General features: G+C 43.6%; 1 protein-coding gene across 3 annotated transcripts in view; it reads left to right on the forward strand.

The window, feature by feature from the left end:
• BTBD11 (BTB domain containing 11) overlaps positions 1–17,058 on the forward strand; it is a 178,290-nt gene that overhangs the window by 86,348 nt on the left and 74,884 nt on the right. For all 3 annotated transcript variants that reach the window (XM_042050407.1, XM_042050408.1, XM_042050409.1), the window contains exon 2: positions 9,994–10,143. In XM_042050407.1, the coding sequence (XP_041906341.1) occupies positions 9,994–10,143 (150 nt within the window). The remainder of the gene's footprint in view (positions 1–9,993; positions 10,144–17,058) is intronic.

Below are 17,058 nucleotides of genomic sequence, written 5' to 3' on the forward strand. Positions count from 1 at the left end.
AGTACATGCTGAAGGTTTCTCCTTTACTGAGGGAGGATGGGTACCTTGGTCCCATGCAGGTCACGGCTATCAGTCCTTGAGCTCAGGTGTTTACAGGTGGGGGCATTTCACCTGCTAGGGATACCCCAAGTGATGTACCAAAGCACAGAGAGACTGGGGGGCACATCCTGCTGAGGGCTTGTAGGCAATTCAGGAGGTGGCCATAATCCTGTACCGTAAACTTCGTGGGTAGGTGGTTTTTATCCTGCTGTGATAATCCATTTGCTTAGTGTATCCTTAGCAGGGTGGGAGGGAGCATAGTAAATTCTTGGAGTGATGGAATACTGCCCTAAAGCCAGTAAATAGCAGCTTGTGTTTCTAAACTGTCTTATCATTCTTTACTTTCATTAAGCATAGGCTTTCATGGTGAGGGTGGAGTGGCTGATCTGATAGTCATCTGTGCAAGCAGTTGAAAGGAAATCCTAATTATTTACCCTTTTCTGTGGGCTCCACACACTCCAGTTTACCCAAAACTTACTCCTTGGGGGTCTAACATCCTGACCCTAAGTCAGTGAGAGTTCTGCCAGAGCTGCCTGCATTTTCTTGCTGAAGCAAGGCAACATGCAGCACCAGTGCAATTTTGTTCACATGTGTCCGGAGGCTCAAGGGGTTTCGTTGCAGCCCCTGCACGTCATGTGTTTTCAGGTTTGATGCCTTACCAACTGCAGACTTAACTAATTTTATTTATTTTATATTTGTTTTATTAAAGCACATGCCTAGTGCCTTCCCAGAAACCTTTGGGGCTGATGGGTTAGTTGTTCAAATTGAAGGATGGTGATGATTTTAGCAGCTTTGTGATACTACGGTAGCATTGCCCGGGCCAGAGTCCAAGGTTTTGGCATTCATGGAAGGTGGCTTACAAAGCAAAGAGCAAGCATCCAGCTCTGCAGGAAGAGGTGTCATTCTCCCATCAGCCACTCCCCCCACCCTTGTATGGTCAGGTGTTTTTACCAGTTTGAATTGAAAACCATCCTTATTCCTGTTGTACGTATCAGGTTTGCATCAGCTTTTGCATACATAACCGGCTCCCAAGTGCAATTTGGTCCATGGACCACAGGTGCTTTGCCACGCTCCCCTCAATCCCATTTCCAGCTCCTTCCACCTGGGATATGGGAAGGGTGCAGTTGGTACCTACAATGGGAATGCCCTGTGCTCAGTCTCAGCACTGTGTGTCTGCTCTGCTGTGTGTTATTCATGGAGTTTTGTATAAGCTGATGGTGTTCCAAAGTGAAAGGAGGGATTTTTGGCAAACAACTCGTTCTCCTGTAAAAAGCATACTAATCTTTGCAAATATTGAAGCAAATGGAGGAGGTGTTTTTTAGGGTTTTCAAAATATTCTTGCCAAGTGCATTGTAGAGTATTAGTGCAACTGCTCAGAAGTGGAAGCACATGGGTGTTTTTGAAATGGTGTGCCTGACCCTTGAAGGCATCTGATGCATGGTGCCTGTGCCAAAAGAACGGTGGCACACAGAGAAAGCAACAGAAAATATGCTCTTTCGGATCAGGCATTTTGTGCTGCTTTACTAGAACAGTAGGTGCAGTACCCAGAACATGAGCCTGTTTGGATTGTAGGTCTTGCAAAAATGGAAGATTATGTACTTGTGTGGGGTTACTCATTTGCAATTTGATACTCAGTCTCTCTTCCCAAGAGGCCCAAACCAGCATTATTGCAAGAAGCTCACTGCTCACACATGATAGTGCCTGAAGAGCTGCTGGTGCCTTGTGTCACACACTGGAGGAGATTGGGCTGGGTCAGGAGAGGTGCCGTATCAGCAGCGTGGGGCTCTCAGGCTGTGCCCACGTCACAGTTCTGAAGGGGAAGGCTTCAGTCCAGGCTGGGCATTTCAGGGGGCTGACGGTAATGAATGAAGGAAATTACAGGCTCTGGGAAAGAGCATTAGAAGCTATGAATCACTGAACCCTCTCTCGTTCTGCTGTTATCAGCTGACAGGTCTTTTTCTGTAAAATAAAACCTATTAACGCATTCTTAGTCATTTTTGGTGACTCAAAGGCTTAAACCTTCTTTGAACTCTCAGTCTAAGAGAAACTTTTGCTTGTTTTTAGCCAAACCCATTTTTGCATGAGTTAGTACTCCTGTGCATGCCCAGAGTCACATTTCTACCAGTGCATGTCCTTTCCTCCTTGAGTATGTGTCTTACATCTTGCTGCAAGAGGCACTCTCATGGTTACATTGGGTGCCATCAAATCTGCAGTTCCCCAAGCTTTCTCACTTGCTGGTACTGCCAACACATTCTTCATGCTCTTTTCTTCCACTTTTCTTCCATCAGATTCCCTGTGACCTCTCAGCTTCTTCTTGGGTTCCCACACTGAGGGCTGCATGTGTTATTTTTATTTGCATGTAGCAGAGAAGAAATATGATGCTGGCACTTTTAATTTTTTTTTTCCTTTTTTTTTTTTTTTTTTTTTTTTTTTGTATCTGGATGTCTCCTATCAAAGAGTGAGACAAAACCTTTGTCCATGTATCGCTAGTTCCAGGGCAGCATAGCTTAGATCAGGGTAATCTCAAACTGATGGGTGCTCAACAATGAAATTAATGCTCTATGTCAGCTCTAACATCTCCCTGCCAAAAAAATCACAACTCTCACTGAAACTTTTATGGTCAGTGTGACAGTGGAACAGCGTGACTGAGCAGAGTGTGCTGTCATGCAATTTTCCTCTTGTGAAGTTGATAAAATGCCCCTTTGTGGCCAACAGGGAGAGAGCAGTGATGAAAATCACGGGAAGGTGAAGGCACAGGGTGCACATCAGTGCCCTCACTGGGGGACAGCACAGGGATAGAGCTGTGGCATCAGCCACCTCTCACTGTGCTCTCAGCACACATGTTGGCTGTCCAGCCCATGGATGCATGCTGGAAAGCAGCATCTTCAGCAGTACCACAAAGACCACTTTAGGAAACTGGGGAAAGACTTTGGGGATAAGCATGAGGAGAGGGATCTCCATTTCTTCTCTTGTGGACTGGCTTGCTCCATGTTCACTGCTTTTTTGTAGTTTGTTTTGAAGGACTTTGAAGTCTAGCAATTCATTTTGGCAAGACTTAAGATTTTCTTTTCTCTGTATCCTAATAAAAATAAATGTAAAGCTGTAGTTGGTGTTTTGGGAGCTCAGTTTCTATGTTTAGGGGGATTTAATTTTCTGATTCTTCTTTGTTTTGTAATATATAGTCTGAACAGTCGAATCCATCCCGTGTTCCACTTGGTTGTGCGCCACTTAACTGCTTGGTGCTAGCAGAATATATCCTAATTTAGTTGAATTGTTGTTACTTGTAAACCATTTTAAGCAGCAGTGATTGCCACTCATTATCGTTAGGCGAAAACTATTGCCTTTAGAAGGATCCTAACAAGGAGGACATCCCAGTTAAGTAGAATGTGCTGTGCTAAAAAACTTAGTTACAAGAAAAGATGTCACAGTTGCATTTTGTAATATAATTCTATTATCTTGTCTTCCTGTGGCATCTGCTCTGGTATCTCAGAGTTGCTCTCTGCTTTGGATGATTTAGTCAGGCTCTGAGTTCTGTAATTTTTAAGCATTATTGATTTGCTCTTCTCCTGTTTTTTCCAGGAGAGAAAGGGTGATCTCCTGTGGTTAAAATGCATAACTAGAGGCCTTATGGTCTTTTCCTGGTTTTCTCTGACACTTCTTATTTCACCATGAATCAGTTACTAAACTCTCCTATGTTTTACTTTCACTTTCTCTGTGTAGTAGACATTAATATTACCTTACCTGTGTAATGCCAGCGTCTTGAGGTGACATATAGAGCTTTTTAATGCCTTTTCATGTCTTTGGGTACTGGGTGTTAAAGACATACAAAGGCAGTGTCCCTTTAGTCTCTTGATTCCTGTGCCTGCTCCACCCTTCCTCGTTTGGGCTGCTCTGCCTACTGTAAGATTCTAGTTCTGGAAACTTGATCTCACCACCTAGCTTTCCCAAGTGCTTTGCATTTTCTCCATACAAAGCCACTCCCTGTTATTTAACCGGGTTGGAATGTGTGGAAAGAAGACACTTTGCTCTTCTTGCCTTGAATGGTTTCCAGGTTCTCCGTTAGCTGAAAGCAGTGGCTGATATGATTAGCTTTAAAGTTTTCCCCATGGTCTCATTTCTGTAAGGAGAATGTTTTCCATCTGCCTTGCCCATCAGGTGGACAGGCTGAGTCTGGGAGTGATGGCACAGGTTGTTTCAGACAATGGAGACCATAGAGTTTCTTTCCAGGTGTGAGCTTCGGCTGTAGCAGTTTGTTTCACTTCACATTCACCAGCTCTTGCACTTTGGTGTCAGGATGCTGAGCTTAGGGTGCTGGTGATCCCGTATCATCCCTCAAACTCTGCTGAGCACCTGGATGGTATCCTTCTCATGTACTCAGGGTTGTCATGACTGCAGAGTGTGGGGTCAGGAGAATTTTTCAGCATGTTGGAATACCAGCCATGTGGGGTTTGCACCTAGTCGAGTGTTTTGCTGTTCCAAAGGCAGCTGGCAATACTTTTGACCCTTTTATTTTTTCCCATAGACCTTTATATTGTAGATCCCAAGAATGCTCTTTGATGCTGGTAAGTATTTTAGTACGTGAGCTTGTGGAATAAAAGGGTTTGTTGGTTTGTTTTGTTTGGTTTTTTTTTTTGTTGGATGTTTTGTGAGCTCTTGAACTTCACGTGATTATTTATGAGAGCAGGAGCCTGGACTCAAAGACTTTAGTCCTGTGTTCCTATGTAATAAAACTTACAAATGTTGATGACTGAGGGGATTTCCTACTACTAAAGGTAGCCCTTCTGGGTGAGGTTGGCATTTACTTGAGCAATGTAATATGCAACACCACGTACTGGGGACAGCTCAGGGTTAACTACCATTTTCAGGCTCATTTTATATAGCAATTTGCTTTATATCTATCCTGCACACTTAAGTTCTGTAAACTCGTAGTAGGATCCAGCTATTCCTTGCAGTGGGAGTATAAACTCTTTTCCAGATAGACACATTTGCTTAAGATGTAATAGATAAATAAAGAGGGAGGTCAAAGATTATTTGAATTATTTTCTCTTGAAAGTAGGAGCACTTAAAGAAAAATAACGAGTAGCAAAGCATTCATGCTTCTGTTCAGACTCGATATGAAGAAGTCTGGCACTCTTTCCAAAGGAATGAATGGTGAAATGTGAAAAAAGTATTTTACAGTTTTCACAGCACTCATATTTTTAGTGAAAACAAACACATTTGTGTTAGGTTTCTGATAGATTCCTCAGCCATGGATGAATTTGAATGACATTGTCCAGTGGGCATTTGTATTAATTTAATGTCATTGGAAATTTCTTTTGTTTAGAGCATGGGATTTGAATACTAAAGGAGAGGGAGGAGGCAAAGAATTTGAAATGTGGGTGACATTGGGTATTACAGACCCATGAGTATAGGCAGTGCAGACTTCTTACTTGCCTTGTTCTGTCACTTTATATGCAGATATAGATATATATAGATATATAGATATATATATATATAGATACATAAATTCAGCAGTAGTTGAATTATGGGCATGAGGTATGAATATGGGCACCATAGGTGCCACCACTTCAGGAATCAAGTGTTTAGCAAGAGCTGGTATGTAAGTGCCAGTATCTGTCTAAATTGAGAAACAGTGGAGAAAGCTTAAATTTTAAAAATATATTTTTTAGATGATACCTGTGTATTTAGGTGAAATTTGGGTACAAACCCCATATTTCTCCTGCCCTGAAAAGCTCTAAGAGGTCACAAAATGGCTGCTGTGTCTTGTGTTGGAGTTGCTCTTGACTCTCAGGTCCTTCAGGCTGTTTTGCCCTGAGGAGCTCTGCTGAGACTGCTGCTGGGCGCTGAGTTTGGGATATTTGTGTGATGCACGCACGCTTGTCGTGCTGCAAGGACAGCGTTGGTCAGCTCTGTGGCAAGCTCTGAAAGAAGTATGCAGGAAAGCATGTGTTTTTGTGCCAAAATCTGCTTTGCAGTGCAGGGTGGCGCATCAGCTAAGCCCAAGAGGTGGGAATGTGCACAGTGAAACTGGAAGAGTTACCAGGTACCCCAGTCTCTGGATGAATTTGCATGAGCGTTTAAAATAACTGGTCCTTTTATAACTTTGGGCACCTTCACTTTGTCATTTTGTGCAATACTTCTTTGGGTTGAGATTTTTAAGTCCTCAGGGATTGAGCTCTGGCTTGTGCTGTAGCTGAGCCCAGAAGGCAGGAAAGTGTGAAATGTATTAATTGTGCATCAGATTTTCTCTATGATGTTGCTTTTTCTCTAGAGGTTTGGCGGGGAGAGGTTGGGGGGGACATTAGGAGCTTATCACTGTGATTTTTTTTGGCATCCTGCTGATTTTAGAATGCATGCATTTCTCTTCTGTCTCTCACCTATAGATTGCAGGGTACTCTGAGGCCAAGGGCAGAGTGAGTAGAGCAATGTTGGGTGTGGCCCATTCTGGATATGTCCATGCAATCAAGTCCTAGGCAGATCCATGCCCCAAGGGGGTACAGAGACAAGGGGAAGCACCAGAAGAGGTGACAAAATCCAAATACACTGGAGTGGTTTGGTTGTCCTGCCTTGCTCCAGCAGTTCTCAGCAATTGGTGTGTGGCTGCTGCACACGCTGCTGGGTGGCACAGAGCAGACAGGGATGTACCGAGGGAGTCTGGCCCAGGATTCATCGGGCAACAGCTGACTGCTTAATTTCCACTCCGCTGAATCGGAGGGAAGAAGAGGGATAAAATAATGGGCAAAGGAGTGCACAGGGTTGAGTAACCATGCAGAAGGGAAGGACATTTAACAGTGCCAGTTGAGAGGAAAGACAGGTACCACTGTTCATTTCTGAAGATACTGCACAGAAATCTTTGATGTGGAATGACAGATAAAATTGGTGGTGACAGCCAGAAAAGGAAGGGGGGGGAAAGTCCTGGTTTTCAGGCCTTTGGAAACTTGAGGTCCTCACCTGTTTCTCACGTTCAACACAATGAGGCTGAAAAAGCAAGTAAATAATACCAATTGCCAGAGAATTAAAATAAGGAAGTTGAACTGTAGCCAAACCAGTGAAAGATGATGGTGGCTTTTTAGATGTTTCTATCTATTAAAAAGATATTTATAATCACAAAGTGTTTATCTTTTCCCCCTCCTCTTCAATTTGGTGTGCTCTCTTCTTCCCTGCTGTAGCCTTTCATCAGAAAATTTGAGCTTTACATCAAACACTGATAAAAAGAGAGTGGGATTTTCTTCTAAAAAGTATTTTATTCAATTTAATATTTTTGGGGGAAACAGTTGAAGCTAGAAGATTGGCTGAGTTGCATGCCCAAGCCATAAAATTCCTTTTCTCCATGCTCGTAAAAACCAGATTTGATCCAGCAAAATTATGAGTTACAAACAAATTTTCCATCACCCCACTGGTCACTTGCTGTGGTCAATTATAGTTTTGAAGCTGATATAAGAATCAGATGTTTGGCTATTGTGTGTGTTTGCTAATCTCCAACCCAAGTGTAACCCTTTGGCATGACACATCCTATAATTTGTTAAGTTTTCTAACAATGGCGCATTTTGCATTTAATTTGTGCTTTTCTCTCCAAGAGCCTAAGAATATGCTCCCCTCGCTAAAGACCAGAGTAGTTAATCATCAGGGCTGTTTGTAAGGAAAAGGCCTGGCTCTGGGAACAGAGTCATAGGCAAAGTAGTGAATAGAATGTCTATATCCCACTGCATAAATCACTTGGAGAAATATCTTCTGTACATAATTTTAATTTAAATTTTATTAATTTGAATTTTATTTGTAAAGTTATCTTAAAACAGTATATTTTTTCTCCAGACTTAAGGTATTTTTTCACAGAAAAAAAATCGAATTCATTTTTTAAAGTTGCCATAAAGCTGTTTGTGCCCTGGTTCTTGTTTTTAGAAATCTCTTACAATATTAGATCACTTTTACATCTGTTTTCTGCAGGGAAGACTCTTCCAATTTTGTCTTAATTTCTATCCATTAAAATTATAAAGAAGAATCTAAAAAAAATGAGAGTACTTAATAAAATATGCAGGCAAGCCTGCATTTTAAATGCAGGTGTTGTACTTCCCGAGCTCTGTACATCCACAGAATATAAATGTTGATCAGAGCACCAAGTGTTTATGAGAGTCAGCCTCTGAGCGATGGCAGGAGAATTTGAAGAGCTTGTTTGATAAGCTGTTGTTGCTTTCCATTCCTTACCTCTCGGCTTTGAATTCTTTCCTCCCCGGTGCTGTGTCAGGTGTCCTGCCCTTTCTCTCCAGGACACTTCCTTGTGAATTGTGTTACTCTGTCATGACCTTCTACATGTTCGTGGGGTTGTTACAAGCCTGGGACCAGAGCCAGGGCTGGGAATTACATCTGTTCCTGCTCCTCTGTCTCCAGGATCCAAACAGGCTATTGGGGATTTTGTTCTGGTGCTGCTGCTGTGTGCAGAGGATGATCCTAGCTTAGGTTGCTGTCTCATGGCCATGGTGGACAAGACTTTTGGTTTTCCCACTGTATACCCCTGCTTTTCACTTTTGGCTGGGCCCATTGAATCTGTGTCAGCTGTCTCCTCCCAGGATGGATGTTTTTAGGTCTGTGCTACAAATATAACTTGTAGACCAAATTGGTTGCAGGGAGGAGATGGATGTGAGGAGGGGAATCCAAGGCAGTTTGGTGAAGCTAACAAGATGTCTGAGAAGCATCTCCTTTGAGGTGTGTTTCCTGGTCTTGCAGTGCTGCAAAGCATTTGACAGTTCTGTCAATCTGTTGACAGAATTACTCGTCAGTAGAATTAGATGTCATATTTACTGAGCTGGGAAACTAAACAAGTTCTTCCCTTGAAGAAAAACACTAAATATGTACCTCGTCCTTAATGCATTTTGCAAAGTCTGCTTGGCCTATAAGGGCAGAACCCACTCTCTGTAGGTAAAGGAAGGAGTAGTAAAAACTAATGGAAGAAATACATTTCCTGCTCTGTCTTCTTTTCAAAGGTAATATTTGGAGATAAGATAAAATTTAATCATCATAAAGAGGTACAATTCCACTGCCTCCAGTGGCTCTCCACCTGTGTATGTCCCAGAGAGATTGGGAAGGTGATGCTGTGAAAAGCATAGGCACCACTGACTGTACACAGAGCCTGGGAAGGGAGGAGAGCTTGCTCCCCAAGCTGGACCAATGAAGCTGTTACCCAAGGATGGTAATACAGTGTTTGCTCTTGTAATAAATAAGTTCTGGTTTTTAGCATGACAGTGATTTTGGTGAATAAATATATGCCCTCCATCTATTCCTGAGGGTTTACATGTCATGGCAGAATGTGACTTTTGTGCCTGAATGAATGTGTATGTAAATCATTTTATGTCAGTAGCTTTACTTTTGCCCTGCACCATAAAAATTCACTGCTCTAGGGGCTTCTGCATAATGGGCTTTTGAAGCCCAAGCAGTTCAATTGCTGGGAGCTGTATTTACAAAAGAAATTCAATCATCCATCAATGACACTTACAGCATCTTGATGCTGTCCCTTATTTTGGCAATTTACAGTGAAATCCCCTTGCAGGAAAATCCTGTAAATGTGTTGTCTGTCTCATATATAATTTTAAAGCCAGTCTTTAGGAATTCTGAGATACTCTTAGATACCATTTTCTAATAATTTTGTATAGGTTTGGAGTAGTTTCTTGGTGGCTTCCTTGGAACCCTCTTGAACTCCTCCTTGAGCAATCCTCCTAGGTTTTTCTGTAAGATTTATCCCGAGGTGACATCGTAATCAGTTTGAAGATATTCAGAAGGGCTAACAAGGGCCACTTCTGCATGAGTTGTGTGTGACATTGTGTTACAGATGTTGGTTGTCTTTGAGCTCTGCACACGCAGGCTGTGTCTTGGAATGTCCCCAAAACAATGTGGTGGTGGCAGCAAAGTTACCATAATGGCTGAAGTTACATCGGACTTCTCCTTTCTTTTTATCCACTGTAGGTGTTCTCTGCCTGCCGGACAGCTTGAACCTTCACAAGGACCAGCAAAGGTCAAACAAGCCTGGGGAGGTGCAGATGTTCAGCCAGTCGGAGCTAAGGACCATCGAGCAGTCTCTACTTGCCACACGCGTGGGGAGCATTGCTGAACTCAGTAAGTACGAGGCTGTTGAGAATGTTTGGATTTCTTTCCTCAAAGTAAAGCAAAGCTGAGTGCATTGCCTGGTTCTGCTGAGGAGAGGTGAGGGGGCTGTGTAATGTTGAAGGGGATGTTGGGCAGATCTAGCTGTGTTCATGCTCCTTTGTTAGTTCGGAAGCTGAAGCTATAGGAGGAAAGAAGGGTTGTGTGGATTCGTAGCAGTACCTACGGCTTGTTTGCATACATTGCTCTCAGTTTTAAAGGCTAAAGATGCTTTATTTCATCTTCCCAAGCCTGGCCAGACTTGCAAATGTCTGTTGTATTGGTGTCCTGTCTCCTTTCAGTGGCATGTCTTTTATGATGGGCAGGCAGAAAGCTGAAGGCTGCAGTAAGTAAAGGAAATACTGTCACACGTTTAAGGCAGAGCTCCTTCCACCTCTCTTAGAGAAGGTCCTTTACCTGCCTTGCCTTCTCCAGCCCTACAACTCAAACCTGCACCAGAGGAATTGACTCCTGGAAGATAAATTATTTGCTGTTAATCAAAGCACTTTTTGAGAAATATGGGAATCTGTGATATTTGTCAAAATCTGAAAACTTTGCTTTTGGCACAAATAAATGGTAGGAGGCAAGGGCCATATGCATTTTTATGTGACATGGAGATAAAGTTACCAGAAGCACTTTATTTAAACTACTTTTTTCTTAAGAGAGAAGCATTCCAATCACATGTTTGTGGTCTAGTTAGATACAGGAAGCTATGTGTGGGAAAACAGAATCATTCAGACAAAAAAAGTGGGGTTTTTTCTGAGGTTTGTGAGAAATACTGTTGAGTATTCTTTTCCTGAGGTCAGTTATGAAATTTTGGGGAGAAATTAAAAATACCCAAATTCATGAAGATATAGGCTTGAATCCATAAAGATATAGGCTACCCAACCTACTGCTGTTGCCAGCATCGTAAAGAACATGTATAGGGATCTCTTGTTCATTTTTTGGCACTTTCTGTAGCAATGGGAGTCTCCTCTGTAGCTCTACCGTATCATCATGGTTCAGTTTCCTCCAGTTCATGAGCCATGTGAATGCACCATGGATGTTTGTCTACAAGACACAAGATGAATTTCTGTTTTCAGCTTGCTAATTTTAATTTGCTCTGGTGCAGTGTCAACAAGCCAAGAGCCTTAGTATGAAGTGTTGCTTCATCTCTGGAATCAGGTGTTCGGTGTTATTCAAATTAAGTAATTTATGCTCATTTATTTCACGTGCGTGAAACACACAACAGTACTGTCTGTGTGCCAACTAAATTATGCATGATACAGCTCTCTTTCTTACAGTTCATATGGTTGGGATTTAATAAATAAATAATTTCTGAGTATTTCAGGGTGGGTGGGTTTTTTATTCTGGATTTTTCTTGGACTTTTGTACTCAACCCAAACTGGCAGAGTCCTTAGAGCACCCCATCCCATTTAACAGTTTGAACTCTATCACCTCTAAGCATCCTACCTTAGATTCAAATGCTTGGTTGGTGGGGTTTGCCTTCTGTACATCTGTTGACTGCAAACACAGGCAAAACACTCTTCAGGGTGGCCAGTTGGAAGAACAGAGCACATCAGTGGGAGTTGGATGCAGCTGTCGGAGAGGCTGGCACATCCAGCAGGCTGGTAGCCCTCCAAAAAGCCCTGTGGCCAATTTGAGGGATCCTCCCTGGCCGCTGCAAGTAGATGCATGTCAGGGAAGCAGCAGTGTGAGGAGCAGTAACTGGAAAAGCTTGCAAGGCTTGGTATGTTCAGTTGGGTAGAAATCTGTGCTGTGGAGCAGTGCCGGTGCAGAGCTCAAAACCGAGCTGTGAAACGTGGGGGGAGTTGCAGCATGTTGCTGGGCAAAAACCTCTGAGTTTGGAGGAGAAATCATGAAATGGGAGGAAAATGGAGCAGTGAGGGGATACAAGTAGGCTTGCTCTTTTTTCAGTGCTTGTGTGTCTCTCTGGCATCAGCAGTGGCTGTGAGCCATAGGTTACAGCAAAACCTCTGCCATGGAGGGTGGGTGGGGAACGGCAGCGTGGGGCAGAAATGCAGAGCAGGGGGGAGAAGGTGGGGGGAACACCTGGGGATCATCAAGGCATGAAAGCAGAAGGCAAAGGAGGATTTATTGTTGCCCTGGTGGTGTGAGGGGGATGGACGTTGTGGAGAAGAAAGAGGATATGACAAGCATTGCCATGGAGAAAGTGATGTATGAGGGAAAGATTAGATAGGGAACAGTGCCTGCTTTTGAGGGGTGAATAAAGGTAATGAGGGAGACACTCTGGAGAGGAGGGAATTAAGAGGATAGCACTTGTGGAGAGGATCATGAGGAGGAGGAGGTGGCAACCAGAAGTGGATGACAAGGGCAGAAGCTTGGCCTGTGGACCAGCAGAACAGGCAGTCCCCAGGCATGTGTCTGCATTGTCCCATCAGCTTGCAATATCCCAGGAGCCAAGATTTCATTTCTGTTCTCTTCAAAAGAGCACAAAAAACAAGGGCACAGACTGATCTTGCAATAAAGCCATTTATTTTATCTCAGGAAAAAAAAATATTTAAAAAAGCAGTTCTATTTGAATGAGATTTCCTATAGTTTATTGACATGAATAATTAAAGTATTGTAAGTACGTGGAATAACTAGAATTAACAAGTGTCTTCGTGCAGAGGAAAGGCTTCCCCTGCTCTCAGTTCTCCGCAGCGTCCTTGCACGGAGCAGTGTGACCAGCTGCTGAGCTGCTGGAGGCTTTGACACCAGGGAATCAAATCTGTTCCCTGGAAGACAACACCTTGCAAATGAGGCCTGTACAGCACCTGTATTTCAGCTCAGGTCTTCTTAATTTCTTTACAGTCTGTCCTAGGTGAAGAAGAGATTCACAAGGTGAAAAACCTTGTATCGTGTGGTACCTTCACCTTGCCCCACCCATGATGGCCATTGTGTGTCTGCACCCTTTGTTTTTTCATGTGTCCTGTCAGTGCGTTAGAAAAGACCATTGGGGTGAGCTGCCATCTCCCTGGGCGTGACAGAAGGCAGGAGAAAATTGGGGAAAGGTGGCATGGCAGACAAGACCGGGGGGGGGGCATCTGGTGATGCTGCCATTGAGGAGTCCTCCTGGTCAGACAGGTGCAGCTGGACTCATGGATGCTGCTCTGGTCCTGCCAAATGGTGCTTGCCTGGTGCTTCTGCTCTCATCTCCAGGCTTAGCAGGCACTGGGCCTTGCTGGGACACCACCTTGCTGGCAGTGGCCAGGTGAGGCAGTGCCACTGGCTCAGGGGTGCCCTCCAGAAAGTAGGAAGAAGAGATGATGTTGCTGACTTAGGGAAAAAAAAAATCAAAGGGAGGTTTCGTCTCCAGGACTTAGGAGGAGAATGTAAATAGACACCTAATTCTGCACCACAATTACAGCAGTAATGCGTGATTCCAAGGCAAAGGTTTAAAAAAATTAATGTGAAACCTTATTCATTAAAATATAATGAAGATGGCAGAAAGTTAAGGAACAACAATAAATCTGGCCTATGTTTAGTATTCAGGAGTTGTAATTCCCTACTACAGTGTGTTTTAAAATAATGTAATTTCATTTGAAATGCTTATTATATAGAGAACATTGGGAAGAACTGAAGCACAGCAAAAATAATAGGATTTTAAACAGTAGCCTGACAGTATTTCACTGTTGAGTCTTAGAGAAAATATTTCACAGAACTTTGGGTTTTTTGATTTTTTTTTCCCTCATTTTTTTTTCCTTGAAGTTTCCTGTATTTCTAGACCAGACCTAGAGGAGAAGGGGAATAGATCTGTTTGGGGTTTTGTCAGAAAGTTTTTGGGGTTTTCCTAGATTTCTAGTTCTTCTCTTTCATTTCTCCCCCTTTCAGATGGGAAAAAATAAGTAGACTGAATAGAAAAAGACAGGAACATTAGGGAGAGCTTTGGCTGTGGAGAGATCCCAAGATAGTGCGTTTTGACCTTTGAATATTTTTCCTAACTTCTTTATATGCATGTTTGCAATCCACAAACATTTATGTTATATTTGACTGCATAATGCTCCAAGACACCTATTCATCATCTATCTAAAAATACTGCTGCTGGCTTGCAGACCAAATGCAGAAGGAATGAGGCTCATAACTGAAGGTCGTTGCTGTTTTTCTGGGTTAAGGAGGACCCTCTTTTGCTTGCGTGTGCACGTAGGTGATGAGAAGGCAGAGCAGAGACTTAGGCACCACCAGTCCTGGCACCAAGAAATACTTGTCCCTCACTGCCTTGGGGTGAAGACTGTAAGGTGTTAGTGTCTGACCTGGGACAACCACCCTGTGCTGAGGTGTGTTCATAGGGCTGTAGAAGGCTGTGTGTCTCAAGCAGCACAGGGAGATAAACCATGGCTTAGGATGTCATCCAAAGCATGTCTTAGTGTACATCTTCAGGCTAGATCAAAAAACTGTTGAGGGCTTGTTTTGGGTGCAGATATGGCCAGTCTCCTATGGCTTTCCTGGGTGAGAAGTTTGCCACCCGGACTTGTGCAAACCACAGTGGCTGGTGGTGGTATCACTCTGAATGTTAACCACAATGAATAATCATTTTTATTTTAAGGTGTGATAATCTGAAGGTGTGACTTAACACTGCTGATATCAGAGGTTTTTTGCTTTTGAATGGTGTTTAACTTAGAGCAGTCCCCAGATGTGATGTTCCAGCTGGTATTTCCTCACTGTCACTGCCCAGGTCTCAGCAAGGTTTTCCTTTTTGCCACTGGAAAAATGCCACCCTTCATCCCCTTTTTATTACACATCATCGTCTCTTTGCATCCACAGTGCTGAATGTATGTATTTCCAAAATAACAGCCTCCCAGTGGATCTTAGCACCCTTTTAGGGATGAAAGAGGGGTTACTGCTCAAGTGTAAGTAGGAATGTGATTGCACATACTGATACTGTTTTTCATTTCTCCTCATAGCCCCAGCTGAAGAGATGATGAAAGTTGGCATCCCCCCCCTTGCCTTTTCATCTAGTCTCAATCCTCTGCAGCCAACAGGAAGGAGGGCTGCAGGAGCCATACAAATTGATTCATGTGCTCTAAATAAGAGGTTAAACCTAGGCTTAGAAGCAAATGCTGGGGTGAAGGTGCTTGCTGGAGGGGTGGCATCTGAAGGAGTGTTTTCAAAAGTGCTGATTTACTGCCAGAACAAAAGCCCTGTTTGTCAGATGTATTTCTCAGACTAAGCAGCACCGTAGAGTAAGACGGAGCTTATTCCCTGTGGACGGTTTGGTTCATGGAGCACAGTGCTGAGCTAAGCAGAGGTACTAGCCAAAACCTGCAATTCAGATGGTGGTGCTGATGCCTTAGGTTTTAACTTTTATATTTTTCAAATCCTGTGCTGCCTAGTGTGTAACTCTGAAGTTTTGTGCGGCCTGTTAGCTGCTGTTCTCTCACGCTGGTTAGACAGAACAAAGCCTCTCTAGATTTGCTTTCCAAGGACACTTTGACTGTCCCAGGTCCCAGAATGTGTAAACTAAAAGCCTCTGAAGAGGAGGGGCAAACTTGGGGTAATTACACCATTAACTGAAGTTATAATTGGAGAATCGAGCCTGATATGCAAATGGACCAAACTTACAAAAGTGTGAAGAGCCCGTTACCTGGAGTCCATCTTGGGTGTAGCCTTTTGACTGCCCAGGGTATGCCTTTGAAGGCCCTTCAAATGAATACCTACTTTTGTTTTCTTATTTTGTCTAGCCTCTGTTTTTAGGTAGCTGCTGCATGCATCAGTACTCCCTTCAGCATGGGGTTTGGCCATAGACTGACAGCCTGTGTGTCACCTCTCCAGATACGGTGATGCTTTTCCCAGTTTTCAAGGGCCCTCCGCTGGGTTATTGCACAAGATCTCTAGGTCCTCGCTCACCCGCTTTCTGGGTGTCTAGTTTGCAGTTCCTTCTTGCTGATATCCACACATCATCCAATTTGTGTGTCAAAGTTAGAAGCTGTTGAGATGCTCCTCAACAGAGAAACCCGTCCAGCAGAGAACAGAAGAGAGATGAATGCAGTGCTTAAATGCTAGGTATTTTCTTGCCTCTGTTAAAGGCTGCCTGAGTTGCAGGCTTCCCTATCTGCTACCCTGTTCTCCTTGCTGCCCTCTCTGAGTGATGGACCACAGCCTCCATTCACTGTCTGCATCTGTGCCCAAGAAGGGTTGTGGGTTACTTAATAGTCCCAAATATTTTGGGACTATTAAACCTGCTTTTCTTCTGTTCCCCCTGAGATACCCACTATCATAAGCCATAAAACAATACATTTATTTACCAGTTGAGTGGAGAGGACAATTTGAAAATACCAGGTTACACCCTACTCAGGCTTTATCTTCCCTTTGACTGCCCTGTAGACCAAGGGGGTGGATTTCTGTCTTGGGTAACAGGGGCAGCTTGTCTTGTTGCTTGTCTGGGTCCTCAGTGCTCCTTTGGGGGCTCCCTGGCTGTCTCCATGGGTGAGACTCAGCCACCTTTGCCTTTCTTGGGGACAAGCCTAGGGTGGTTTTGTTCCTCCCGGGCTTCTACCTCCTGTGTTTAAGCCCACTCAGGTTTGATGCTTAGAGGTAAAAGGCATCGCTGTGGTGGGTGGGGAGTGCTGGAGCTCCAACCTTCCACCAGCCTTCCACAATACACCATTGTGAACTCCCTCAGAACTCAGAACTCCCCATGTACACCACATTTGAGGTACAGACTCCTGTTCTCTCTGAACCCCTGCATCACAACACACTTGGGATTCAAATGGCATTTGCTTTTCCTTGCAGTCCTGCTTGTCCCTGCTGTGCAGAGCACGGGCAATTGGTCAAGTCAGAGTGAGCACTCCTACCTGGCCTGCTCAGCCATGGGCACTTTTAAGTTCCATTTGAGGACATGGGTCTATGTCAAGCCAAAGAAAATCCAGGAATAGTGGTCCGTAAGGC

The sequence above is a fragment of the Corvus kubaryi genome, unplaced genomic scaffold, assembly GCF_017639235.1.
Source record: "Corvus kubaryi isolate FWS band 111438036 unplaced genomic scaffold, C.kubaryi_AGA036_p1.0 74, whole genome shotgun sequence".
In the NCBI taxonomy this organism is placed as follows: Eukaryota; Metazoa; Chordata; class Aves; order Passeriformes; family Corvidae; genus Corvus; species Corvus kubaryi.